Source organism: Alligator mississippiensis, chromosome 4 (genome assembly GCF_030867095.1).
Source record: "Alligator mississippiensis isolate rAllMis1 chromosome 4, rAllMis1, whole genome shotgun sequence".
Classification (NCBI taxonomy): Eukaryota; Metazoa; Chordata; order Crocodylia; family Alligatoridae; genus Alligator; species Alligator mississippiensis.
In genome coordinates, this window is record NC_081827.1 from 107,468,393 (window position 1) to 107,496,350 (window position 27,958).

The window sequence follows — 27,958 nt, forward strand, 5'->3', positions numbered from 1 at the left end:
TGACAAGGTATTAGGTTTAATATACTTATTAAAGGACACATAGCAGCTAACAAGTCTTAAACATCACTCTCAACTGATAACTGACCAGACATCTGATAGAAAATGAATCCATACTTGCCAATTATTAACATTTCTACATATGATTGTTGTCATGACAATTCTGATTTTTGCTAGCCAGACTAATAGCAGTGTGATTAGTGCACAATAAGAGGCTGGTGAACAAGTATAAATGCTTCCTTTTTTTTCTATACTCCATAGAGAATATTGCTGGTTTCCAATACCAGAAAACACAAGAATCTGGTTGGTTGTAATATGATATGATCTTTGATTAGTATAATGAACTCATTGCAGATTTTTCAATTGACAAAGAACTCTTTAAAAAAATTAAAAATGTTAATGGCAAAAAAAATGTTAGCAGCAAACATGGCATATTCCAACCTCAAAAGCCCCTCAGTAATGACCATCAATTCCTTTATATAAACTAAACCTGCTAATGCATTAGTGCTTTCCTTCTCCCACTCCCTCACTTCTTTATGACTGTAGAATAAGCTCTCTTCCTTCCACTGTCACTGACTAATGCATATACATTGGAATAATTTTGCCCTGCTACAAAGTTGGCAGTAACATGCTAAACGTTCCAGTTTTCCTGATAGATCTTTCAGAAAACTAATATTGTACTATGCTTTCCTTCCCGCTTCATTAGTCAGTACTATGTTTCTCATAGCCACCACTGAAAGGAGGTGTTAACCTTCTCATAGTCTTACAAAATTACTTAAGCTGATGAACAGAAATATTTTTCAGGCAATACAAACAGTTCAAACTTTCAATACAAAATACTTATCCCGTTATCCTGAATGGGGATTACAAATCATGGAATACTGTAACCATAAATCTATAGGCCTTTGAAAAATACATCTGTCTGCTCGTAACATGCAAATCATGTTTTTCCTTTCAGTTCAAGATTATTGTTATGAATAAGATGATTAAAAATGGAAAACAAGAATGTGTCCAATAAAGAAGAGTTGAGGAGCCTCTACACGTATGAAAGACTTTGAAATTGCAGGTCACCTTTTCGTATTCTTTTTAATTATCAAACGGTATAAAAATACAAAATATTGCAAGGACACAGACTAAAGAGAACCCTCATAGGGGAAAAGGAAACTTAAAAATATTATTCATTTAAAAAAAAAAAAAAAGGTTTTGTAGGTATGATTATATAGATTGCAAAGTTGATTGCAGTGGGTTTCCTGTCAGCACTGAAAAGCCCTGTTTCTCTGCATCATTTTCTTCAGTAAGAAAAAAAACTCTATATAATGTTCATTGAAAAAAAACCTATAATGTCTCTCCTATCAGAAGTCTTCGTGCATTTCTGTTGATATCCGTAAAGTAACTCGCTATAAGAAAAATAAAACAAGATCAGTTAAACATCATAAAATTTCACAGTATTTCAATGTACTAGAGACATGAGTAAATATATATGTATGGCAAAAAAGAGTGTGATGCGAGGGTTTGAAACAAGGAAAGGAGGAAGGCTTTTTGGTTATAGTCTGCTATTTAATTTGGAATGAACACTTTGGTTTTCTGTCTGGTAGTGTGAGAGCAGTTGTGATCTGAAAATGAGCTGTGTTTAAATTACGCACAGTACTGAGACATAACTTTTCTGAGTTGCAGTCTACATATTGTTGCAGTCTGTGTATAAGGATAAGAGACTTGCATTTTAATATACCCACCTGCTTCCATTTATTTAGAATATAAATAGTATACGTATTTGGTCATGTCTTCAGTGCTGGAGCTCTCTAAGGGTTCTGCAGACCACTGCACTGTAGGCAAAAGTGACTTTATGGACAAAGCATGCAAGTCTCACAGGTGACAGAGAGAACCGATGCTCTGTGTCTAAAAATCCCTCACATGCAGATACCATTTTCAGAAAATAGAAAAACAGTTGGTAGAATGGCAATAAGTTTCCAAAAGGACCAACAGTAAAAATTCTGGCCTTTCTGAACTAGAAGAAACATTACTGCGACCTGTAAAAGGCACTGTATTCTTCTGTGGCAGTTGGTTCACTATGACTTTATGAACAATTGCTTTTTCTGGACACTGCCTTTTGTTCTCCAGACCAGAAACCAAGCTTTCATTTTTAATAATTGAAATCCCTAGCTTCTATGAAATCCAAGAAAACTGTAACATGCTCAGCTTGTATGTAAACTTGGTAAAACATGGTTTAAACCATTTATTTTAGCACATGTACCTTTACAAGGCCTAAGCAATTAAGCAAGTGTTACCAAAATGTGATCTGGATCTGACGCCTAGTACCCAATATTATAACATTTAACTTTGAAAGCAAAAACATTCATAATGAAAAGACAGAAATAAATTGTGTGGTACTATAAAATCTTTATCTGGATTTCTGACCTTACTTTTTACCTGAACTAGAATTTCCATAGTATCTATTAATATGTAATCTGTAGCTCTTTTTAGGTACTATCAAGACTTATAAATACCAACCTGAAAATCTCTAATGAAGGTTAAGAAGTAGAAGACAAAGCCGAAAGCCACTGTCCATTCACAGATTGCACTCACAAAATGATAAACATACCCCTGATGAAAATGAGAAACAAAACAGACTTCCATATAAAACATTAAAACAAAATTCATGCGGAATGCTAGACAGCCTGGTAAATCAAACAAAAGTAGAAATCCTCTTCCGTGTACATATACAGAATATAAAATATTTTCAAGGCTGGGATTTGCTTCAGTTTTTTAGAATTAACCTATCTTCGATGTTTGACTAGTCAAAAGGCATTTACCGTAATGAGTATCTTGTAAATGCATGTAATGAATGAATAAAAGCTGTTGGGCTATAATGCTCCCTCTACCCTTATCCTTTAATTTTGTACCATGTAACTAGTCGTCATGGAGGGGAAGGAGAAGGGTTGGATGATGTAACCTGTTTATTTCAAATCCTGTGTTCAATGTTCAAATGTTTTAATTCCAGGAGATTATTCATTGGGGTTCTAAGGTGCTGAAAGTCCTTAACAGTCAACTTTTCAGGAGTTGAAAGCTCCCAACATTGGAAAAATAGATCCTTCAAAATACTGTAATAGTGGAGGAAGGAAACCTTTTACTTAAGAATGTAAACTCCTTTGGGAAGGACTCTCCTTGGATTCCTGGTCCATGGTAAGAACTCCCTTTACATTATCCATATATTGTAGTATTGTAAAGTAATAAAAGTATAAGAAAACAAGGGCCTGTATAAGTAGCACACAGTATTCTTGAAGAATTGTTGCATTTGGCTTATACAATATATAATGAATTATAAATTTTCAGAGTTCATCAACTTACATTTTGAAGCAAAGTGAACTTTTAAAATAAAAGATCACTCCATTTCCAGTTAATATTTCTTTATAAAAATGTTCAACTGCAGCAAAGATTTTGAAGCTATATATTGACTCAAAAAAGGTCTGCTCAGCCATCACTTTCTGAAAGCTAATATAGCTTTAGGCTTTTATGAAGTACTTAATAGGTTATAGGCTTTGCATACAGTTCCATCAAGTACAAACAGGAAGAAATAAAAACACAATGAATAGGAGATAAATAAGTGTACTTTGGCTATAACGTATCCTGCTAAATGTTTAGTTATGTGTTAGGAGTTATTGTGAAAGGACTACAGCAGCCCAAATTCAAGATACTAATTCAAAGCCACAGAGTTAAATGGAGTGAGGCCCCCAACAAATGCATTACATTATAAAGATGGATGGCCATCCTTATACAGGGCCTAACTGAGGATGTTTCATAAGATTTCTGATGGAAAGTCTCTTCAAATGGGACACAAGTGGAATAAAAGTGAGTTCTTTTCAGCCAAAGTATGCCATCTGTCTCAATAAGAAGACACCCCTTCCAGAAACGCAACAAACTCAAGGGATTGATATTACTAAAAATATCTTTCTTGTAAGACTCATCTTCACAGCTGTCTTCCCAGTTTTGTTTAAGCATGTTGCCAAGTTTACCCTTATTTAAAACTTCATAGCAAGATGCAAACACTGCATTCTTTACTTGATTTTGTGCAGAAAGTACTCCCCACCATGGCATAGTTTGTCCACAAATACACTTTTAGATCCTTTGCAGTCCTCACTACAAACACTCCAAAGGTCACTGAAGTCAGGAGGCTGCGTTAGGAAGTAACGTGTTGAAATGATCTCTTTCTAGAAATGAGCTGTTATTACAGTTGTATATTTAGATTGTGGGAACTTTTAGGAGCTTGCTTAAAATGAAAGTCTAATGGTTTTGACATGTGCTCATTACTAATCTTCACAAGCCTATCCGTTAAATATTGTTGCCTAAATAGGGAGTCATTAAAAAAAATAACATAGTGTACAGGTTTGACAGCTTCTGTTTACTGTAATACAAAAATCCTTGTGATATTTGTCCTTATGTTTTATCTAGAAGTATATAGCATTGCAGAACCAAGCTATTAGACTGCATAAATAAGTTGGTTACCTAGTGAGGTTTTACCTTTTCACCTGGAATCCAATCAATTTTCGTTATAGAAATTCGTGAAGCAAATGCAATCACTGGGAAAAATAGCATAAAGGAAACAATAACGAACTTAAAAGTTTATGTTTTATAAAGTGCCCAATTTCCCCTTCTGCAAGACTGAACAACCAGTTACACTATAGTAGAAAATCTGAATATCACAAAGCCAAGCAAACAAAATATATGTCTCAAAGGGGATGATCATAATCAACACAGCACGTGTCTCTGAATAAATAAAGTCACTATGGGTCTTCACAGAGTCAGATGGATGTGAGATGAAGCATTTCTGTTAGAATTTTGGCCTCACTCCTGTATTGTGAGCTATCTGAGCAGAGTCTTGCATGGTAAGATGCAGAACCCCACAGCTTCAACCAGCCTCTAAATGGGTGCTTGGATCTATTTGCATAGCTCCAAGAACTACTCGAGGGCCTTATTCAAAAATCCTTCACAGCAGTAGAAACCAGGAACACACTTAGCTGTGTGACTGAAATGGGTGGTCATTTTCTGTTCAAGGTCATAAACAGAACATTGTGGGCTTCAAAATGAAAGGGCATAGTGAGACGCTAGGGCCATGCTTTAGTCAACCTTTGGTTTGGGCTTGGGATGGCAAGAGACAACCTACTGTCAGGGGATGAAAGTGAAGGTAATGCCTTAATAAGAACAAAAATTGTCTGACATCCCTAAACCACAAGCCTCTTTGGAACCACCCTTCAGGTAGTTGAAGGCTGCTATTAAATCCTCTCTGTCTTCTCTTCTTCAGATTAAACTAAATTCATATACACTTTCCTTCCAAAGTAGGGGTGTCAAACTCATATGGTCTCCATGGGATAGGTCTGTGGGCTTCAGCTGCTGTGTCAGTTCCATCAACCAAGAATTCAGTGTTTCCACTTCTTAGCCCTGGAGTCACAGCTGCTGCAATGTCATTATGGCCAGGAGCCCGGGGTGAATGTTACTGATTTTAATTACTAGCAGTAACTAAAAACATTAGCTTTTGCAGTGTTCTTCACCCCCTGGGTGTTGGCTATGCTGATGCTGTGACTCTGGCAGCCATTGCATTAATGCTGTATGTTTGATACCCCTGCTCTAAAGCAGCTATTACTTGCCGCTGTTGAAAACCATTGGTCTGATTCTGTATGGCACTGCTTATGTTCTGAAAACATTTTCTAGCCTGAATTGCAACTAATAGTTTCTCTGTGGTTTGTCATCAGATCTATAACAAATGCCTAGTTATTAACATTAAGGACAGTTCTCAACTGTCCATTGAGTTAACTGCTAAGTCAACTCAAAGGACAGTATCTTACAGTTTGGTTATCTGTACCAGAAAAGTAAAACACAAGCTGGAATAGGTGATCTCTTTTCTGGAAAGTTGTTGGGGGGGTTGTTTTCTAGATTTGTCACAAAAAGTAGTTGTTAGTACTAATGAGTTTATATTGTAACATCCCTATTAGTCTGAATACATGAATAGAGCAGTTAGCTCACTGACAAATACTTTTCTTTATATAACAGCAAATTTTTATTGTGATAAAACACTAAAATTTTATATAAAAGAAATGTTTTCAGTTCTTTTGACAGGAATTTGTCAACAAAGTTCCTTTTTCTCACTAAGACTGCTGCTGCTATAGGAGAAGCAAAATCATATGACAGTCAGCAATAGACAGATTTTGCAATATGGGAATATTATTTTTTTCTTCTTTGGCCTGTTTTAGTTTCTCTATTGCATTACTGTCATAATAAACCAAACGTTAATATCTACCCAGACAACTAGTTTTCTTACCTCTTCTTGTGGGCAAAACGATTACAAATCATTATAATCCAAACCTTCTATGAAATACATTGACATGAGAAGGTAAATGCCTAGACATATTTTATAGCATTATTACAGTGTTGTAGGTTATACAGCATTCTGTAAATATTTACTGCCATGAAACAGAAAAGTTGTGAATCAAAAAGCAGGACTGGCAATAACTAGTGTTTTGGTATGGGTTAAATCATGGGTGAGCTGAGAGTTTTCTGCACTATGAGCTAGACAAGCTGTAAATTTCAGTGCCTGGGGGACATATCCTACCTACTGAAATGTATGTGTGTTCAGTTGTTGAATGCTATTGTTGAATGCTATTGCATAAACTATGGTGACAAGGGTTTTAAAAATACTTAGCTGACTAGTCTTTGAGAAGATAGTTGACCATGAGCACCAAGGAAAAAACCTGACCTTTTGCCTTTCATAGCTTAGATACTATGATGACAAAAGAACAAACTTAAGGTTTTAACCTTTCCTTATTATTTTGCTCCCCTTGGTAACCATGCAGAATTGCTTATGGCAGTGGCGCTCAGACTTTCAGGCCTGAGGGCTGGATGACTGATACAGAGCCAGTCCATGGGCTGGATCCTGCATAGGTTCAGGCCCCGTGTGCCCAGAACCCACCTTGTGCTGCCTGGGTCAAGCCCCAAGCATGCGGATCTTGCCTGGCTTTGGTCCTGTGCCCCAGCCCCATGCACCAAGATTGGGCCCTGTGCTGCCCCAGCCCACCAAGATTTAGCGTGCAGGGCCATGCTATCTGCCTGCAGGGCTCACCCAAGGGTCCAGAAATTTGGCAGTTGAGGTACGGCAATGAATGCTGCCAACCACTCTCCTGCTGCCAAATTTTTGGACCCCTGGGTGAGCCTTAAGGACCAAATCTGTCCCACAGGCTGAGGATTGAGCACCCCTGGCTTATGGCATTTATTCAGGAGGAGAGGAGACAGTTTAGGTGGATGGCTGCTTGCCTTTTCAGTTAGAGAAAATGGGGCTCAGCTCCGTTCTGCAGTCAAAATAACTCTCTAATGGATGCTGCTTCATGGGCCAAAGAGAAGTGATGTGCACGGACCTTTGATATATATGGCCTGCAGTGTGATACTTAGTACAAGATAACCTTTTGTACCTGCTTGCTGAATTATTTGTATTTTTATGGACCACCTTTCCTTTAAAATAGAAATTCCTCTTCTCTCCTTCCTTCCTTCACTACCAAATGCACAGAAAATGAGCATGAAACCTAGGCCATGAGCAGACTATTGCATATCCTAGTGTAATTTATATAATTTTGTGTACCGATGTAATTTTACACCAGGATCAAGAAGGAACAGAAAGCATAGTTAGCCTGAGGGAGCATGCAGTGTAAGTGGCTATTACTGCATCTTGCATCTAGGTAGCAGGGGAGCAAGTAATAGCAACTTTGCCTTTAGCAAAGAGACAGCAGCTGGTAAGGTCTGGCAGCCGCCATTCATGTTACTGATGCTACCCACTTGCTAACCATGTTATTTGTATACAGTATAAATCAAAAGGGAGTCCCAGGCAAAATACGCTAGCTTAGTCTTTATCCTTTTTAGTAGTGCTTTAACACCAGAGGAAGAACATTTAATATGTAAAGATAAAACATTGTGAAACACAAAAAGGATACTGGGAATGACAGCTATGCACGATACTACAGAGATGCTTATCCGTATATAACATATACAGCGGCTGCTCCATTGTGGATATGATTTGTAAGAGATGATAGACTGAAGTGTAATGTATACCACACCAGCACCAAAAGCCATAAGAGCTCCTCCATCGTGGACGCTGGGAACAGCTAGCTCCTGGAAACGTAATCAGCACAACAGTTACACATTGTATTGCAGTAAAGCATGAAGACCCACTGTAAGACTGAAGCCCCATTGTGCCAGGCACTGCACAAACACACAGTCAGACAGTCTGTACCCCTAAGAGCTTGCAGTCTAAACATGCCAGACTGATCTAGGGTGATAGAGCAATAGGAGAGCAGAGAGGGGAAGTGACTTTCCCAAAGGTTCATTACAGAGCTGGGAATACAGTCCATGTCAGAACCCTGTCCACTGGATTATACTGTCTCTCCTACTGAGAAGGGGATACAACATTTGCAGCAAATATTTCATAATACAGATGAGATAAGAACAGGCAGTTTTGTCAGGAACAGCGTGTGGATAAAGATATATTTATAGCACCTTGAAAAAAAAAGGAGGGAGAGCCAGTGCTCCAGATCTGGCAACAGCTCCTATGCTGCGACTTGTGTGCATTAGCCTGTAGTGATACAAGTGAACTAAAGTCCTCTCTGACCCTCGATTAATCAGGGTTAAAGTTCGAGCAGTTTTGCTATACTTATATGGCTACAGGATTATGCACATGTAACAGTTACAGTTAATAGCGGCCTCCTGGTCTGGAGCAGCAGCTCCCTGTCCCCTTCTCAAGCTGTTAAAATGTACCTTTGTCCATCCCATAGTTGTAAACCTATTTCATAGGAGTGTAAATTTAGAAATGCTGGCAAGTTAAGTACTATGTCCACAGAAGAGGTACAGAACAGGTACAACTTCTTTCCCTTCATAATATGGAGTCATTTCCTCCCCCTTTTCTGCCTGATAATGGTTTCTTTTCCTTGAGTTATTTTAGCTATCTTTTGCTTTACTTCTTTCTCTCCATTTCTCCTCCTCTCCACTTTGTCCTCTGTTCATATTTTTAAATCATGCTCCCACATTATGGTGCCTATGTGTTTCCTCTTTGATTCTTATCTTTTTTCCCTTTCGTGTCTCTTCCCCACCATCCCACTCCACACACCCCCATGTGTATATGAAAACAACACAGTGTGGAAACTGTTAAGCAAATGTAATAGTGGGCACTGCTACCTATGCCTTACTTTTCTGATCTCATTTCTTTCTCCTTTTGCTCCCACTCAGCCTCCCCAGAACCCATCAATACCTACAAAAGGCTCTAACATTTTGCCAGTTTTCTAAGAAGAAGAAAGCATGCTATCCAAAAATAAGTATTCCTTTTATACAGAGGCAATGTCTAAGATGTTCAAATCCACAACTAAGATTTTTGCTTTTCCTAATTCTTCATTACGTTGAGGAGTTTCTTCATCATGTTGAGAAGTATTCAATGGTCAGTTTTCTCTCAATTTCACACTAGTATCTGTTTTCCACTTTTTAACCCCAGTGTGATATAAATAGACAGCAACCACCTGACTTATTGCTACTGTTCACTATCATAAAATATCTTTTGCTATTAGGAGACATTGCTAGCTCTCTTATCCTTTCTGCCTGGTTTAATGAGCATTCAAGAGAAATGCCATTAAAATCATGCTTTCTACCCAATGTTGTTCTGTGTCAAACAGAATTTAAAAAGTTAACTTTTTACAAGTAATTTTGCTAATTAAAAATTCAGAACAAATGTCATGAGCTGTGTGTCGATGAAAGCAAATCATAAAACATTTAGCATGTGTGAAACTTTACACTTAAGGTTTTCTATAAAACATGTAGAAATTTGCACTGAGGAAAGAAAATGAAGTGATGTCCAGGAGGAGTCTTTCAGCTCTACTGTACCATTTACATGCAGGTTCAGATCAGTAACCAAGGAAAAAATAAATGTTCAGGAAAGGTAAAACAAAGAAACAAGAAATACTCAACATGAAATACTGTATATGAATTTTCTAAATGAATTAATGTTGCACCATAGTTAGGGGCCTGCATAAGTTGTGGCAAGACAGAGGGTTTTTCATGGCCTGGTTGTGATGTGCAGAGCTGATTTTTAGGGCATTTTGCAGTGGTGCTGCCCCTCGCCACTGATCAACGGAGGGTGCCTTCACTCGCTCTGCATTACTACCATGTTTTTTTGCCTCACCCCTCACCACTAATCGGCAGAGGGCACTTCCATTCAGTCTGTGTCACTATGGTTTTTTGGTTGATTTTGTAGAAAATTACGGCCAATGTCAGATTTTTCCAGTGATCATGGATAATGCTGTTTTTCGTAGTTTCCACAAAACCATGATTTTGGTAGGTCCCTAACCATAGTCCATTGGTTAGCACACTAGACTGAGCAGTCATGAGACCTAGTTTCTCATTTTAGGTATGCCACTGATCTTTTGACTCTAAGCAAACCACACAATTTCTCTCTGCCTTAATTTTCCCACGAGTAATATGGGGATAAATATACAGAGCACTTTCTACCCATGTATCCCAAAAAGATATAAAAGCCAAATGCTGATGCTGTTCAACTCACATACATCTCAGAATGTTAAGCCCCAACCCTGCAAAGTGCTGTGAATCCATGATTTCTATCCAATCCTTGGCAAACAGGGGTGTTTAGAAATTTCTGCACTGCAGAAATTGAGTCCTTACTATGTCTTGTACGATTTTATGAAAAGTCAAAATTTGGTGGAGAAAATATGGAGGAAAGAGAAATTAAAAGATGAAAGCATAAACTAACAAGAAATAATATGGGAGAGGGAATCAGGCAAGAATCACAACATCTTGTGATGGGGTTCCCTCTTTGTGCTGTATGTCAAAGTTTTATTTTCCTGACCACACACTATTTTTATTTCTGTTTCCTATTTTTCTCCTTGGTTTTGTTTTCTGATGCAGATGATTTTTATTATGTGGCACCAATGAAAGGTGATCTTAACCACTATAGTAGTGATTTTTTTTCTTTTGCCATCTATGAACCAAATCCAATAGTAGCACAGGGCTTTTAAAAGTGATAAAGCATGCCAAATCTAGTGTGTAAGTGTTTTGTTACAACGCATCAACCATTCCTACTTCTACAAGGTAAAATTAACAAAGGAAGACACCATTGTAAGGAAGTGGAGGAAAGGTAGGAAAGGATGTGTCTTTTAGCCTGAAAATAACTCATCATCTATCTTATGCCAAATTTCATTCCTTGGTTTTTGAAATCCTCCATACATTTTCTCCCAAGCCTTAGTTTTTCTGTTTTTCTCAGCTCTTTCTGCTTGCCTACCCTCATTACCCTCTTTTGTTCTTTCCCTACATACAGTTCTGGTTGTTAAGCTATTTTATCAGCACAGTGCTGCAGAAATTGAAGTTACCTAATATTGTGGCAAAACAGAAAGATGTCTCCATCCATTCTAACAAAAATAGTTTTCTACCTTTGTGCCTCCTTAAAATGATTTCCTTTACTCCACATGAGAAATTATCTGTAGCCAATATGTAAAAACTACAGAATATATGGTCACATGAGTTTATGCAAGGAAACTTGCAAACAATAGACTATTGACTCAGTATGTATGCAAACAAATTAAATAAATAAAAGCTTATGACAGCTATTTCAGACAAGGGTGAAAATGGCTGCAAAATGTTAAAAACTTTACTGTATCATGATGGTTATGCTAAAAAATGAAAAGTTCAGCTGTCCTGATTTTGGAGGTGAAATCAAAGCTAGTGACAAACTATGTAAAATGCTGTAGATTACTTAAACACACTATTTGGCTTAGGCTTTTGGCAAGTTATTGTTAACATGCAGCAAGTTACGTGACATCCTAGGGAAGCTTAAAAACACTGTCTAACATCCCATGGTTCTTCCCCCTTGGGACTGAATCTACTGGATTTTATACTAGGTTTGCAGAAGCACTAATACAGGAATATAGCAATGATTGTAGAACTCTTGGTTTGGATGGCCTTTTGCACCTCTCAGTGGTGTTTGTACTGTAGCTTAGAATGTGTTTCTCAAGCTAAGAGGATTTGGGAGAGATGATGAAATTTAGATGTTTTATACATTAGTTTTCTCAGTGTTCACACACAGTTCTGAGTAATACTTTCTCTGTCCAGCACAGAGAAAAGAAAAGTGAAGCAATAATGAGACCTCAGTAGCAGCCTTGCCTCCATCACATGAGGAAAACAAATCTTAGAGGGAAAAGACAGTCTTATAATTAAGATACTGGACTAGGCCTCAAGAGATCTGGGTTGAGTTCTGAACTCTCTATTAGATTTTTTTGTGTGGCCTTGGATAAAGTCACTTAACCTCTCTATGCCTCAGTCCCCCATCTGTGAAATAGGGATGAAAACATTTCTTCTTTGTTTAGACTGTTAAACTCTGAGGCAGGGGCTAATCTTACTGTGTGTCTATACAGCATAAAGAATAACAGAGCCCTGGTCTTTGGTGTTTCCAGATATAATTGTATTAAAAATGGTAAAATAAGTGAGAACACTATTTAAACTTTCCAGTAAGATCTCAAAACCAATATAAAGAATTTTCTTTTTTTTGGAAAGCTTCCAAGAATTGGAGAAAGAGTTTTAAAATAAAACATGGATAATAATGGGCAGGGATCTACATTTTGCCTTCTTTTCCTTTGGTCAAGGCCAAGTGCTAGAAAAAATGTACACCTAGAAAGCACTTGTACTTTTTTGAGGAAGTATTTCTATCCTCCCTTTTTCCAAGTTATCAACCTCTCTGCCAGGTCATGCTGCTTACCATCTTACATTTTCAATCCCTTCCCTGCAGTGATGAGAGCTCTTGATATTGCACTGTTATTGCCAAGTCTGCTCTTGAAGTGTTTCTTGCAATTGGTTCTTCTTACTCTGCTTGCCTCCACCATACTGAGAGAAAGAGGAGCAGAGGACCACAAGGAGTACACCTAGCATCTTACCAGCATGAAGAGCACTAATAGGACTGTGGGCAATATAAATGAAAGGGGCTATTTCTGGTTCAAGACTCTTCAAAATGTTTGCAGCTAAGATGTTTGAGAAATAAAGGCTTTGAGAAAGACTAAGAGGGAAGATGGAGAGATCATGGGGTTCAAACTGCAAAGGGCTATCCACACTTCACAATGTCCATTGGTTCCAGAAATCCTCTTGGTACCACAGCCAGGTTTCCTTGCCAGCAATTCTATTCTAGCCAACAATCCTAGAATATGTAAAAACTTTGCCCTCACCTCCAACAACCTGAACAGCATAATAAATCCTGAGTTTTCAGCAGGTCAGAGTCTGCTGCATCCTGCACAGTATTAGTTAAATGATAAGAAATTGATCAGCAGCACATTACACTTGCAATATACTTTTAGACACCTTAATGCATTTTCAAGGTGATTTTAACTTTGTAAATGGACTGGCTGTGTTCTATTTCTCAATGAAAACACTGTAGCTACTCAATATGACTAAGTACCTTTAAGCTCAGGAAACAGCCTATTTGCTGTTTTAAAAGGAAGAGAAATGGGCATTAATTATTTTAGTTGCTTATTTACAGTTCAAATTGTTTGGTTTTTGATCAGTGATTGGTTTACAAAACAAAAAAAATTCTACACAGGTATTCTGAAAATAAGACTTCCTTTCATAAGCCAAAGATACTAGCTCACACAAGCTGCAGTTCAACCTAGCTCAGCAGTAGTAGTTGCAAAAGTTCTGTGCCTAATGCATCTTCCTTCAGATATCTCCCTAAGCTACATGATCTTCTTTGTTCCTATAGGCCCCAGTTCAGGAAAACGTAATAAAGCATACGCTTAAGTCCATTTCTACTCAGAAAGTAAGGTACTTAAGCATGTATCGAAACCCTTGTCTGCATTACAAAATACTATCAAAAGAACTTCACTGGCTATGGTGTGTAGCTCAAGCAACAAACCCCACAGTGGGAGTACAGCTAGCTATTCCAGTAGAAGGCAGACTGTGCCAGCAGAGCTTCTGTTATTCAGAGGTGCTTGTGTAGCTCCTGTGACAGAAAAACTCCTACTCGCACCAGAAGGCCCTGCTGCTGGATTGCTGCATCCATATTTAAAGTAGCAGCAGATCCTCTAGCATAAACTGAGCCAGTATTCCAGCACACAACAAGACCTACTATGTAAGTACATGCCTATATCCTTTGCTGAATCTAGGCCATGGTGAGCATGCCTTAAACACAAAAGTATATTTGAAAACATTCTATAGACTGACTGATGCACTTTTCCTATTGTCATTGCAATTTTAAAGAAGAAACTTAACTAATAGTCTCTAACAAGGCTGCAGCCATAGGACCCTTGTATATATTAGGTCTCCCAACTTTGCTAATAACTATGGTATTATTAGCAAAGTACCAATATAGGCAAGGCCTGAAAGATAAGAGCTTAAGTAACTGCTTCTTAAATTCAATTTCACAAATCTGAAGGTAATAATTTCTCATCAAATGCCCTTTGCCACTTGGCTCTGGAACTCAAATTGTCCCTGGATTGAGGGGCTCTGTGCAATTATTCTCATTCTTTCCAATAGGTTTAGTCAGTCTCAGATACAATCTGTCTTGCCAGATACTTTTTCACTGAAACAGTTAGTAAGATTATTTCTATTTAAATGTTTTCTTTCTTCCTTACATTTCATTTTAAACACTGTTGTCTTAATCTTCCTCTCCCATCCCCCACCCCATTTACACTAGCCCTCTTTTTACACTCTTCTGCCAATATAAAGGGGCTTTAATTAAACAATTCTTCATGGTTTGATCAGACAATTTGTTTGCTTCCTTCTCTTCTTCAGACATTAAATGATAGGCTGACAATTTTCAGATTGGTGGTGATAGCACCCGCTATGTATTTGGCCTAGACTACATTAGAAAAGGTTTCCCAGTATAGCTATCCTGGTAGTTTGTGTATACATTGCTTATACTGGCAAGAAAGTGTTTTTTTCTAACATAACTTATTTTGATTCCCTGATAAGCACTTTTATCAGTTATAACTGCTTTTATACTATAACTTTTGCTGGTTTAGAAAATTTTGCCAAAAATGGTACCTCTTAATCAATTTAGTGCACTGTAAAAAATATCTTTTTTAAACCTGACATTGGATGGAGCTAATGTGAAGGTAAGAGTAAAAAAGAACACTTTCTCTTGATGCCCATTGCCCACGGTTGTGTATTAAACACATACTTTTATAATCTCGGGGTTTTTTACTGTGAAAATTTTTAAGCTTGATTAATGATGAAAATTGCACCATACCTGAAAAGTTGCAACAATGCCCATTCCAATACAGCCCAGCAATCCAATGCATAGTGTAATTAAGTTAAATAAAGAACCAACAAAATCTGATGACTCTTTTTGCTTCTCTACTATTAAATATCTGATGTACATTGTAACTGCACCTAAAACAGAAAAATACACCTTTTATTCAATATAATCATGCAATTCTGTTGCATTTAACATTTTTTGTAGAGAAATAGCATATGAAACAAAATTAACTTAAAAACATTAGATACTGAGATGCATCTTCTGTAATTCAACTGGGATGAGGATGGGGAATATTTAAATTCTTTACATGTTAGATTCAGATACTACCCTATTGCTCCTTTAGATAGCTTTGAAGCAGTTTAGGACAGGGGGCCATTTCCATCCCATTATCATCAGGATTTCAGAAGCAGGTAATATTGACGTGTAAGCATTCCACATCAGGAAAGGTTATGACAGAGCTATGAACAGTAAATCAGGGGATGTAGCATTTGTTCTGAGCTGAGAGATACCTCTGGGATCTATGCTGCTTTAAAACTGACGTCTCGACTAGCCCGTACTTTACTGGATGTGAACAGAAAAAAAACCTCATGCCCAATTACATTGTAAGAAATTGTTTTTAACTCTGTGTTTTTAACTCTGCACGCCCAGTTCACCATCACTATAACCCTGGGAGGCCCCCAGGAACCCAGGTAAGTCTGCTGAGGCCAGCCCAGATTCTGGCCTCAGTTTCCCCTACCCCACCCAATGCAATTTGCCACGCGCTAGAGTACACATATAGGTGTGTTCCCTGGGGACAGTGAGCAGTGGCACAAATATGGGCCACAGCTAGTTGTCCCCAGGGAAATGCACATGCATGCTTGTGGGGACGTGCCCTCAGAGACTGGTCTCTACAGGAAAATTGACTGCATCAGAGGGGTGAGTTATAACAGAAGTCTCACAACATGCTACAAAAGTGACCCTTTGAAGAGTAGCATTATAACAGTTTGTTCACATGAAAGAACAAACCATATAATATTGTGGCACTGCTGTTACAAATAATCTCCATACACAGTCAACTTGCTTCTGCTCACAGACCTTTAGAGGAAGTATGATATAAGGTTGTCAGGTCACTGAGTCAATTGGGGACCAGGCATAATCAAGGTTCACTTCATCATTCCTTGACACCACTGAACCCACACCCAACCTTCTTCTTCCCCTTATGTCAGTGATTTCCAGGAAGTGCAGCTATTCAGCCAGAGCAGGGGTCAGCAACCCTCGGAATGTGTGCTGAGCGCGGCCCATGAGGCCATTTTGCTTGGCACGCCACCGCCAGCCTGGGCTCTAGGCAGCTGCTGTGAACCACGGAGTCTAGGCTGCTTGCAGCAGGGCTTGCAGCTGTGCCTGCCTGGGAAGCACAGGGGCTCTGGCGGGACCAGGGCATTGTTGCGTCAGACTATGTCCAGTGGCCCAGAAGCCTGGCTCCATGTGCCCACACATCTGGTTCTGTGCGTTTGTCTGCTCTGTCTGGTTCTGTGTGTCTGCATGCACACACATGTCTGGTCCTGGATGTGTGTGAGCATGTATCTGTTCTGGGTGTGTTCTGGTTCTCTGTGTTTGTGCATGTGATTCTCTGTGTGCATGTGCATGTGTCTGGTTCTTTCTCTGCTCTCCTATTTCTTTCTCTCTCTCTTTCTCTCCTCTTTCTCTTATTTGTCTCTTTTTTTTCTCTCTCTCTCTCATTGCAATGTGCTCAACAAAAAAGAAATACACAACAACAAAGGCAACATTTATGGTTATTAAATATACTAATATGCAGCGTGCCATGCCATGTACCCTTCCCCCCCCTCCGCCCTCATTTTGTTTTTCTGGCATGCCAGCACTCTGGCACCTTCCAAGGTAGACACTGTGGTTTTTGTTGGCACTCCAGCCAAAAAACGTTGCCTACTCCTGAGTCAGAGTTTTGCTAGTTGACAATTTTCTTCTGTTCACCTTTGCAGTTGTATCAAAAGTGTTTTGCATGGATTAAGTGACTTTAGGAGACAGGAGAACTGGTCCACTGTCTACCCTCACTGATCCACTGATCATATGCTGTAGTTCCCACTCTGGCTGTTGTTACCACTTGTGGAGTGGTCTTTCAGCAGTATTTTGGTGGGCCTGGTAGAGCAACCAACATCTTTCAGGCATCCCATTTTAACTCCAGAAGCATTTTTACACGTGCTTTCCTGAGGACGGGGGTCTTTACTTAGAGCGGCTCCAAGAGGCACTCTAATTAAAGCACTGCAGCATCTCATGTAGAAATGTCCCCGTGCTTCAAACTGGCAGCAGGGGTGCTTTAACTACAGTTTCTCAAATGAGCTTTAGTAGCATGTAGGAGCAGCCTCCCAGCACGTGTACAGGTACCCCAGGTTCTCTAACCTGTTCAGACCAAATACACTAGGCATACCTAAAAGTGCTGAAATGTTAATCATAAATCCAAAGATGCCACTCTCTGGAGGTTTTGTTCCTGTGTCACTGAAACAAGAGGAAAAAAAAAGTTAACTGACAGTTGCAAGATTTAATCTGAAATTATATACAAAACCCTAGCGCTTTATACAAATTACATGTCTGCAATTTCAAGTGATAGTCATTTAAACATCAAAATGTAGTGTTTCCTGTTGCCTGGTTATGCTCTATTTGTAGGACTAAATCTTTATTTTTTAGTGGAAAACTATTGCTTTAGTCATAAAATAGTTTTTGAGCTGTATCCCTCTCGTAATCCACTAGTACTTGTGTTGGGCAGTACTATCCTACAGCAGAGTTAATTAGTTTACTGTGGCCTAATACCACTGCACAACATATAGATGGTGATGCTTTACTGTGGAGCTAGTCAACTCTGCAATAAAGCACATGTATAAATGCCACCAAGGAGAATCAAGATCAAGGTGTATTGTTAATATTCAAGCCTACAACTTGAATCTAATATTCCATCTGTAATTTTTTTTTTTTTAAGTATAGATAGCATTTGATTTTTCTACTGCAAACACAAGGTATTTGATTTTCTAACACATTTGCACAAGTGCTGTGAAAGCTGGCATCATGGGCTACTAAGAGAGAAGAGTCAACATCTCAAAAAGGTGTGAGGGGTGACCACTCTAGGACTTTAAAATACAAGGCAAATGGGATACATTTGATGTGATGATGAAGGAGCTGATGGATAGATTCCACTGGATGAAAGGTGTAGCTGCGTGGATGAACAGGAAAACCAGTATCTTAGAAATGTTATGTAAAAGAGTCTGCAAGACCTAGAGTTAGATCTGGACAAAGAGGGATCCTGAGCTATACAAAATGGTGATATCGTCCACAGTACTGAGAAAGCAGGTAATAGACAGGGCTGGAGGTGGACAATTATTGGCTCTGTTGATCATATTTATCTTGAGTAAAAGCTAGACATCCATGGCAATGTTTCAGTTTAGATAGAAGGAGGCACGTCTGAGAGACTTATGCAGGGATGGCAGTTCAGTTTGTTTGTAGATGAGATTGTACACAGATACATTGTAAAGGCAAGAAAAATGGATTGAGAAGCATGAATTGTGACTATCTGAAATATAAGTAAGATCAGCAGGTTAGCTGTACATGAACCATATGTGAACAGAAGACCTACAAAAATTTGGTACAACTCTAAACTATGCAAAACTTTAAATGTATAGCAATGTCATTTTGTGATGGATTTTATAATTATCCTGTATTTGGATCTATTTGAAGGGAAATACAAGTATAGCAAAGCTCAAACTCTGGTCTGTACAATGGTGTGTGCATCTGGGAGCACCCCAACACCCCAGGGTTTTGTCACAAATGGCACTGAATATTAAGAAATAAAATGAGAAGACATTGCCCACCACAATGCACTTAATTGGTTCTTAGTCCAAGATAAAACAACATTAAAGATGACAAATGTGTTTATAAAAGGATTTTATTGCAAGAACACAGCATGCTATATCCACAGACCCCTTATTTTGAGGAATACTATGGTAGTCATAATGGCCAAAATACTAACTTGCTTTCTAAATTTCAGGAATAAAATGTAACATACTATACACAGTAATTAAATCTGTGGTTGCTTCAAGCTGGACAAAGAGTTCTCCTCAGTGATATGCATCCATCACTCTCTTTCCACCTTCCTCAGGTTATCGTCTTAAAAGAAGTCACCAGCTCATTCACAGAGAACTCTGGGAAGAGTTTATTGGTGTAATAAATACTTTCCTGTACCTCAAGGCAGAAAGACAAGGGGTCGGTGCAAAACCCAGAAAAATGAAATAAAAGTTTGAATCCCCCTTAAATTGCACTACATTGCCACTTCTAGTTGTTTACAATTGTATTTCCAAAAGCATTCATTTAACGTTGGCTGTTTCCAATGTTTGGATACCTAGATTGGATGATTTTTTTCAGAAATATGGAGCACCTCTAGTTTCTGTTGATTTCCACAGAAAAAAAGAAAAATACGTGTGGCACTACTGCAGGAATTCAGGCAACCACAAAACAAGGTGCTCCAAGTCAATAGCCAATTTTTTTAAAGAAAGTTTGGTCAAAGGTTGGAGGAAACTAGAAATGAATCAGAAAAGCACATTTTTCTTTGTCTGCAAAGAGTTAACATGCCATGGTAGAAGTGTTTGACTAATCACTTTATAAATTGTAAAGAAGCTAGAAAGATTTATCTCAGAGGGTTATTTAAGTCCTCATCTATTTAAAGTAAGTTGTTGTAACTAACAGTGAAAATGTATTACCTCCTGGCATACATGATTGCAAACTCATAGCAATCAGCAACAGCTTGGGACAGTGCAGCATTTTACAAGTTTCTACAGATTCTCAGATGCTCTATTCTAATCTTACTCTCTCTTTGGTATGCCTGCTGAAGGCCTGCTATAGCATTTTTTTTATATTATTTATATTATTATTTTTTATATTATTCATATAGTCCCATTTTTAACTTATCCTCATATGCCAGGAACGGTTTAATAAAATTGACAGAGGACATATTTCCAAAGTGAATCACTTGTAATGATTTTGAAGGACTTCTGCAAATTAGAAACTGCTCTGTGTTAAGTGCTGAACTGGGATCACTTCAAAGGCTTTGAAGTGCTTCAGGTGAGCAAAGAATGTATCTGCACACGTGAAGGAAAAAGCAATTTGAAGTTCTGGGAACACTTTACATTTAAGAGCAATCCAAATAATTTTAAATTGCACTGAACTCCGTTCATTTTTGAATGAAAGCTTTTTTTAAAGCAAACTTTTATAGCCGAGTTCCACTGTTTCAAAGAAACTCAGAAGATTATAATCACAGATGGGTTTAAAAATACTATAGGAAGGACAGTACTAGATGCCTGGGTATAAAATAAATGAACTCCATACTTATCACACTATATAAAAACTAATGTGAAATGAAAACTAAAACATAATTGATGTCTTCAGGGTCAGCACTATCTGTACACAAATGGTTAATGTTTTGGAGTTCTTGCCCTGGAGTTTTACTTTAGAAGTGCATTTTAAATTTAGTCGATATTACTACTTTTACTACTAAGATACTACTACTTTACTTTAGTAGATATTTTAAATTTTTATTAAAAGAACATGAAGCATGTAAAATAAAACCTATTCATTTCATTTGCAATAATTCACAGATGAAGACAACCTCTGTCAATGAGTTGAGGGAACCAGAGAAAAAACAATGATATTCTTGTTAGTCTAGCAGTCGGAACTCTGTTCAGTAAAATATTATTTATAAAGAGAAGGCAATAATGTAAGGAAGCAAGAGAAGGAATATTTAAGACGTGAAACACCCACTGTCTTAAAATGGCTTAATGTCTACAGTAAAATTAAAATGAAATCCTAAAGCGTATCTTAAGAAGTTGGCATGGTATATATATCTCAAACAATGCCATTCATTTTTCTAAAAGTACAACTAACTTCAATCTTATTGCAAAAAATATCCTGAGGACTCTATCACTGCAATTCAAGCCACCAAGTAAAAAAAAAAAACATCAATCCAGTGCATCCTACTGGGTAATTTCAAAGTCTGTAAAGATCATCTTGGATGCTGAAAAAGGTAAGGAAAAGAACTCACCCTCACATACACAATTTCTGTTTTAGGTCCCATATACATTAAACATTAATAGTGGGGGATTTTTCCCACAAAGCACATTTAGGAAAGAGTTTATTTAATTTTTTTAATAATTTTTGTAATCAGTGTAGGCAAAGACTCTGGCTTAATATGATAATGGTTACATAATAAACCAGTAGCTCTCATCATTTGTGGGATGCATGCTCCTTTTGAAGGAACGGTTCTATATAGGTCTATAATTCTATGTTATGGATAATTAAAACATGACACATCATTACAATTACACTGTAATCTCTCAAATGATCTAAGAAATACTGCGGAGTTGTTCTTAGTAATTTTTCCTCTTTTTCCTTCACTTATATTTCTGCTTTCCCTTCTTCTGCTTTCTCATGCCTTTGTCTCTTGTATACTTGAAAAGTACTTTCAGGGGCATGCATATCCCACTTTAAAAAAACAGCCATAAAAAAAGAGAACTGAAAAAGATTTGATTGGGCATGTATGGAGAATCAAAATGAACATAACTGCAAACTTGAATTAAAACTTCCAATGCCTTTATCTAACTGGAACTCTCCTGGCTAGAAATTGATTTCATTTCTTAACATCCTGCAACTGAACCATGTTTGACATACTGCACAACGGAAATCTTGCAACATTCTTCCTCTTTTTAATCATGCAACAGGCAAGGATTTTTTAGGGTAATATCGTTTATTGCTTGTCTGACACTATCCCAACTATGCAATTGGTCCAATAAAGGATATCACCCTAAGGAATCTTTGCCTCTTGCATAGTTTCTAGACCGTCATAGATATAACATCACTCTCATGCTACCATTTTTAATAATTTATGCTAATTAATGTCCTTAATCCCATGATTTAGCTACTTAAAGGGCACGTCTACACGTGATGCTACGTCGCTATAGTGGCGAGCTGTGGTGGCAGAGCTCGTTGCTACTGCGACGTAGCATCAGCCGGCATTGTGACGCCACCACTGTGTCATTGTAGTGATGAGCTATGTGTCCATAGCTCATTGCTACGGCAGCATAGTGTCTAAAAATAACTGTGTGCCATTGGACTGCGCAGTACCTGCCAAGACTGCGCAGTCAGGGGCACATGCAGACACGCCCAGACAACAGGAATGAACTATATTATTAAAGAATATAAGAATGTGTTACAATTGCATAGCATGAATCATATCATCAGTATTACAGGCTTTATCAGCTTTCTATTTACCATATTTCCCAGAATCTAAGACAACCCTGAAGTTAAGATAACCCCCCAATAATTAGATTCTACACATGAAAAATGTATAAATTTGTTATAATTCTCTATGGCTAGAATCTAATTATTGAAGGGTTGTCCTAAATTTGTCCCACCCCCTAGGAAAACAGTCAGGAGCAGGCAGTGGCAGGAGAGAGTCAAGCAGTTTGACCCCTGCCCCCACCACTTGCTCCCCATGCCTGCCCATCCCTGCAGCCTCTGCCCTCCCCCCTTTTCTTTTTGTTATCACTCATTTATGGATTCATTTAGATATAATGCTAATTTTATCCAATAGTATTTTGTGACAAAAATCTTACAGACAACTTGAAAGGTATTTAAAACACATTAAGCTTGCATCTCTTTTGCTTCTAAAGAGGGCTCAACATTTTTTTTTAATGATGATTATTTATATTTTTCCAATTTTTCCTGCTTCTTTTTACCTAGCTCGAGAATTCAACAACTTTTATTTCTCAGGTTTTATTGGAAGTAGGTTTTAACACCTTAATTGAGAGACAATAAGAATACTTGATTTTTAATGTAGGCACTTTCTTAATAGTATAACTGTCATTTAGGAATGCAAGTTGAACCAAAGGTTTGGACCTGCCCAACTTTTATACTTGCTCTACACCAGTTCTTCATCTTTTTAGATTTAAAGGCACCCCTCCATAACTTTTCAGAATTTAGTGGCACCCTACTGGAAAACCAATCGGTAGATCTCAACTGAGGTGCTTCCCCCATCCCCCTTCTTCCCCCCACAGCCAGGTGAAAGTGCCCTGCATGTCTTGTATGAAGTCTGACCAGGAAGCAGCTGTGGCACTCCTATCTAATAAACCTCCTGTTGTGGCCCTTTCTGGTTCACCTCTGCAAGCTCCCCCTGGAAACAGAAGTGCACAGAACTGTTCCATCCAGAGGTATTGGAGCAACCTGAAGATGTATCCATGTGTTTCCTGTGTTTTCCAGGCACAAAGAACAAGTGGAACTGTTCTGCATATCTTTGTTTCGAGGAGGAAGATGCAGGACCAGACTGGAAAGGGCTGTGGCAGGAAGTTTACTGAATAAACCTAATGCAGGCAGGAGTGCCTGCTCTTGCAGTAGCTATTTCCTGGTCAGGCTCCATGAGGCACACAGATCAGTTTTAACGGGTTGGGGTGGCAGCAGTGCTGGCATCACAGGACCCTTGAAAGGGTGTCACAGCTCTGTGGCACCCTGCTTGAGAACCACTGTTCTATACCAGTGATGCTCAGTCTTTTGACCCCACGGGTCAGATGAGTAGGATGGAGTCTGTTGGTGGGCCAGATCGGGCTGGGCACACCAGGACTGGGGCCCATGCTGCCTCTGCCCGGCCAGCCCTACACTGCTCCCACGTGCCAGGATCAGGCTCCACATTGCCCCCACCTGCTGGGCTTGGGCCCTGAACAGTCCTGTGCACCCAGTGCAATATACAGGGCCACTCTATCCAGCCTGCGGGCTCCCCACAGGTCCGGAAATTTGGCAGCATGGGAGTTGGTGCCACCAGTCCCTCACTGCTGAATTGGGAAGATTTGCAGGCCAGATGACATGGCGCTGGGGACTGGATTTGGCCCACAGGCCAGTGGTTGAGCATCCCTGGTCTACACTCTTGCCAGTATTGGCTCTTGGTTAGGAGTGTGAAAAGGCCCAGACTTCTAACTGGCCCAACTGTGCTGTCAAATACCGTACCACAGATGTCATCATATTGGCAAAGAAGTTCTCTGCTGGTATAGTTTATCTGATGAACCAGTTTAAGTTCTGACCAGCAAAAGGACTCTTGCCAGAATAAACTGTCTCCCCACCAGGGATATGCAGTGCAAACAAAACCCTAGTGTAGAAGCAGTTTTATCATATAGGTTAATCTCTTAATCCAGTCAAGGTTATAAACACTACATGAGTTGTACTGTGCACATGCTGGTGGAATCACTTTAAATACAGCTGTGCAATGTTTGCATCTAAAAATGATGAGGTTTTCCTAATTCAAAGCGTTAGTCATTGACTAAATAGGTGTAAATGCATTAAAAATGTGCTTTAAATGGTGAATATATGTCCTCTCTCACCTTACATTTTTATGTATTATTTGACTTGGAGTAGTTCCTAGAAGCCCCAGTAAAAGGACAGGGCTCCACCGCATTCTGAATTTCACATGCTCTTGGTAATTTAAAAACATAACAACAAAACAGCCCCTGTCCAGCTCACTTTTTTTATGTTATCACTCCGGGGGGATGCAACAGGGTGAAGTGGCACGGATACATATCTGCATCCCCACACCCTCCCACTGCTTCAACAGTCTAGTTCACCTTGGGAGCTCTTGCCTGGCAGGGGATACCCAGGAGCAACAAACAGAAAGCAGGTAGGGAAAGGGGGCCCCGCCTGCTACTGCTACTGTCCTCAGCTGATCCTGGGGTGGGGAAAGCCACAGGCCACTTGTGCTCTACTTCAGTAGGGAGCAGCTATGTGGAGTGCTGACCTTGGTGGCAGCAGCAACAGCGGGTAGGTCCCTGATTCTTGTTTTGTCCGCCTAGGTCAGCAGTTCCCAAACTGTGGGTCATGACTCCAAATGGGTTTGCAACATCAGCAGATGGAGTCACAGGACAGCTCCTGCACCGCATCCTGCCTGCTTAGCTGCAGAGGCTCGGGGAAAGGGCAGCAGGGTGGGGAGCCGCAAGCCCCCTGTGGGCAGCCTGCATCCCTCCCCCCACCCCCGCCATGGGCTCCACTCTGGCCCTGCTGCCCGTGGTGGGGGGCAGGATCCCGGCTCCATGCTCTGGCCCCAGTAGCTGCTGCTTCATGTGTGCAGCAGCCAGAGCTCAGGAACTGCTGGGGTTGGGGGAAAGGGGGATGCAGGCCCTGGCACTGGAGCACCTGGGGAGTGTGGAGGTCTGTGGATCAGGAGTGAGGGACACCTGGAGGGGGTGGGCTCCAAGTTGGGAGTGAGGGGCCATGATGAGGAAATGGGTCATAAATGGGTTCGTGCTGAGGAAAAATTTGGAGAACACTGCCCTAGGTGCTCTAGCTGCAAGAAGAAGCTACACAAGGTGCCAGGCTGAGCTGGGGAAGGTGGCATCAATGGGTGGTCCCCACTTCCAGCACCTACTCCCAGCCAGTATGGAAACATGAGGGGACCAGACAGGGTGCACGTGCTGGGAAGGGGGACCTGCAAGCTGCTGTCCCTGATTGAGCCTGGCACCATGTGCAACCGCACACCACAGCTCCCAGCTGGAGCAGCTCTGGGGCTTTTCCCATCCCCATGTCACCCAGGGATGGTGGCAGTGGTGGATGGGTCCCCCTTTCCTATGCCCAGAGGCAACCCCTACTGGAAAGGGGCAAATGGGAGGCATGGGAAGGTGCCACTGAGCACAGGATGTGAGGGGGTGCCCAGAGTAGGGTAGGACAGGAGAGGGCAGGAGAGTCATACCTGCTTTGGGTTGTGGGCAATTGTGGAGCTCATAAGTCTGAAGCCAGAACATGGTCTTTGCCAGGAATGACAGCATCTCTTTTTGTAAAAACAAGTAGCAGAAAAGTGGCTTTCTGATTAATTTAAATCACAGTCTGAGAAAAATACAGTTGTAGGAATCTTCTTCATTAATTCTTTATGAAATAAATATTAGATATGAAGAATTCACTTGAAAAACTCTTTCTCTTCCTAGTCTAACTTTCTGTCTGCCACTAAGGCACACACGGGATTCTTCACAACTTAAAAATGCAGGATGAAATTTATTTATAGGGGTTAGGTACCTCTAGAGTTTGGACTGCCAGGTCAGCTATACCTATGCGCTGCCTGATTGACTGAGAAAGGCAGTAGATCCTCAACTCTTACACTCTAGATCCACTCATGTTATCAACTTGTAGTAGTGCTCTGGGCATGACCATGGCTTCCAGCCTGCAAACACCTATGCATATGAGAAAAGGTGTGGGCAGTCATTATGGACATGAGGATTTTCACACGTTTGCAGGATTGGGACCAGGATCTTCCAATCTAACTTAAAAAAAGGCAAAAATAAACCTTTATGTATGCACTACCTGCTACAACTTTTAGGTTCTTTTTACACATCATAAAGAAAAAAACCAAAAAGACATGGAGCCATTTTTCTCTTTTGTGGGTCACTTAATCCACCAGAGGCCAAAGCAATAACCCCCTGCTGTTCCAGTAAAGAGTCAATGCTAAATATTGACTGTCAAAACTAACAGTAATTTTTATACCACTGCACAGGAATACAGAATACAGAATACAGAAAACAAAGGACAATAATAGTTGGGGCAGACCAGCCCTGCTTCCCCAGGGAAGCTCCTGTACATCCTTTGCTGATGTTAGTGAGTGACACATTCCCCACCTTGGTTAATTTTGGGAAATCCTAGTTAGCAGAGAAAGAGATAAGCAAAAACCGTGATTAAGACCTGCTTAGCTCTTGTATGATTAGTTAAGCCCGTGAGCTAGCAGAGTGAGGGCCAACCTATTTGGCAAGGCAAGCCACCAACCCTGTGCCCTCCCCGGGATCCACTTCCCCTGCCCTATCTGCTGCTCTGCTTTCTGCCCATCCAGTCTGCTGCTCTTTCTCCCCCTGGCCGTTCTGCTGCTCTGTTTTCTGCCCCGGCCCGCGCTGCTGCCGTGCTTTCTGCTGTTGTTTGACCTGCTGCTCTGCTTTCTGCCCCAGCCCGCGCTGCACACGGAGGCTGGCGGCCCCGGGAGCAGAGGGGAGGCGAGCCCGGGCGCGGAGCGGCGCAGGCCCGCGGGTCGGGTCGGGTCCGGCCCAGGCGCGCCACCGCAAGGGCCCGCGCGGGTGTGGGCCGGGGGCGCGGCGCGGCGCGGCACGTGCGGCGCGGGCCCGGCTCACCTGATGTAGGGCACCAGCGGCTGGACGTGGCCCTCCAGCACGGCGATCACGTAGGACACGATGAAGGCGGCCGAGGACCAGCTGACGAGCAGCGCGGGGACGAAGGCCAGCCCGGGCAGGCAGCACCGCATCCCGCCCGGCCGCGCCGGCGTCGGCGCCTGCCCCGCCAGCAGCGGCTGCAGCCCGGTGGCGGCGGGCATGGGCACGGGCACGGGGCACGGGGCAGCGCGGCCGGGAGCGGCTCTGTGACGGGGCCGTGAGCTCACAAAGCGCCTCTGCCGCCCCGCCGGGCTCCTGTCCGCACGCGGGTGTCGCCCGCCCGCCCCGCGGCCGGCGTCCCCGCCGCCGCCTTTCACTTTCGCTTCCAGGCTGGAAGGGCAGCTCCTCGTGCTTCCCCCGCCGGGTTTTTCTTCGTCGGTTTTGTTTCTTTCCAGCGCCGTTTAGGGGCTCCTTTCCCCTCAAGACCAGGCAGCCCCAGCGGGAGGCGGCGGCGGCTGCAGTGGGACGGACAGCTGGA

The 27,958-nt window shown here is 40.7% G+C and overlaps 1 protein-coding gene across 1 annotated transcript; it reads right to left on the minus strand.

Annotated features, from left to right (window-relative positions):
- Positions 1-27,958, minus strand: DRAM1 (DNA damage regulated autophagy modulator 1). The gene is made up of 7 exons (XM_059726444.1): positions 27,442-27,958; positions 17,691-17,758; positions 15,260-15,402; positions 7,968-8,145; positions 4,513-4,571; positions 2,506-2,598; positions 1-1,394 (listed from the first exon to the last, which is right to left on the minus strand). Exons 1-7 carry the CDS (start codon positions 27,639-27,641, stop codon positions 1,350-1,352), a joined length of 786 nt encoding a protein of 261 aa, XP_059582427.1. The 5' UTR covers positions 27,642-27,958; the 3' UTR covers positions 1-1,349.

Coding starts and splice junctions, on each gene's coding strand:
- DRAM1 (XM_059726444.1), bottom strand. CDS start 27,641: ATGCCCGCCGCCACCGGGCTGCAGCCGCTGCTGGCGGGGCAGGCGCCG. Junction 8,146..15,259: donor GCATTGTTGCAACTTTTCAG/GTATGGTGCAAT, acceptor TTACGTTTCCAG/GAGCTAGCTGTTCCCAGCGT. Junction 4,572..7,967: donor GTGCATAGCTGTCATTCCCA/GTATCCTTTTTG, acceptor TATTTTTCCCAG/TGATTGCATTTGCTTCACGA.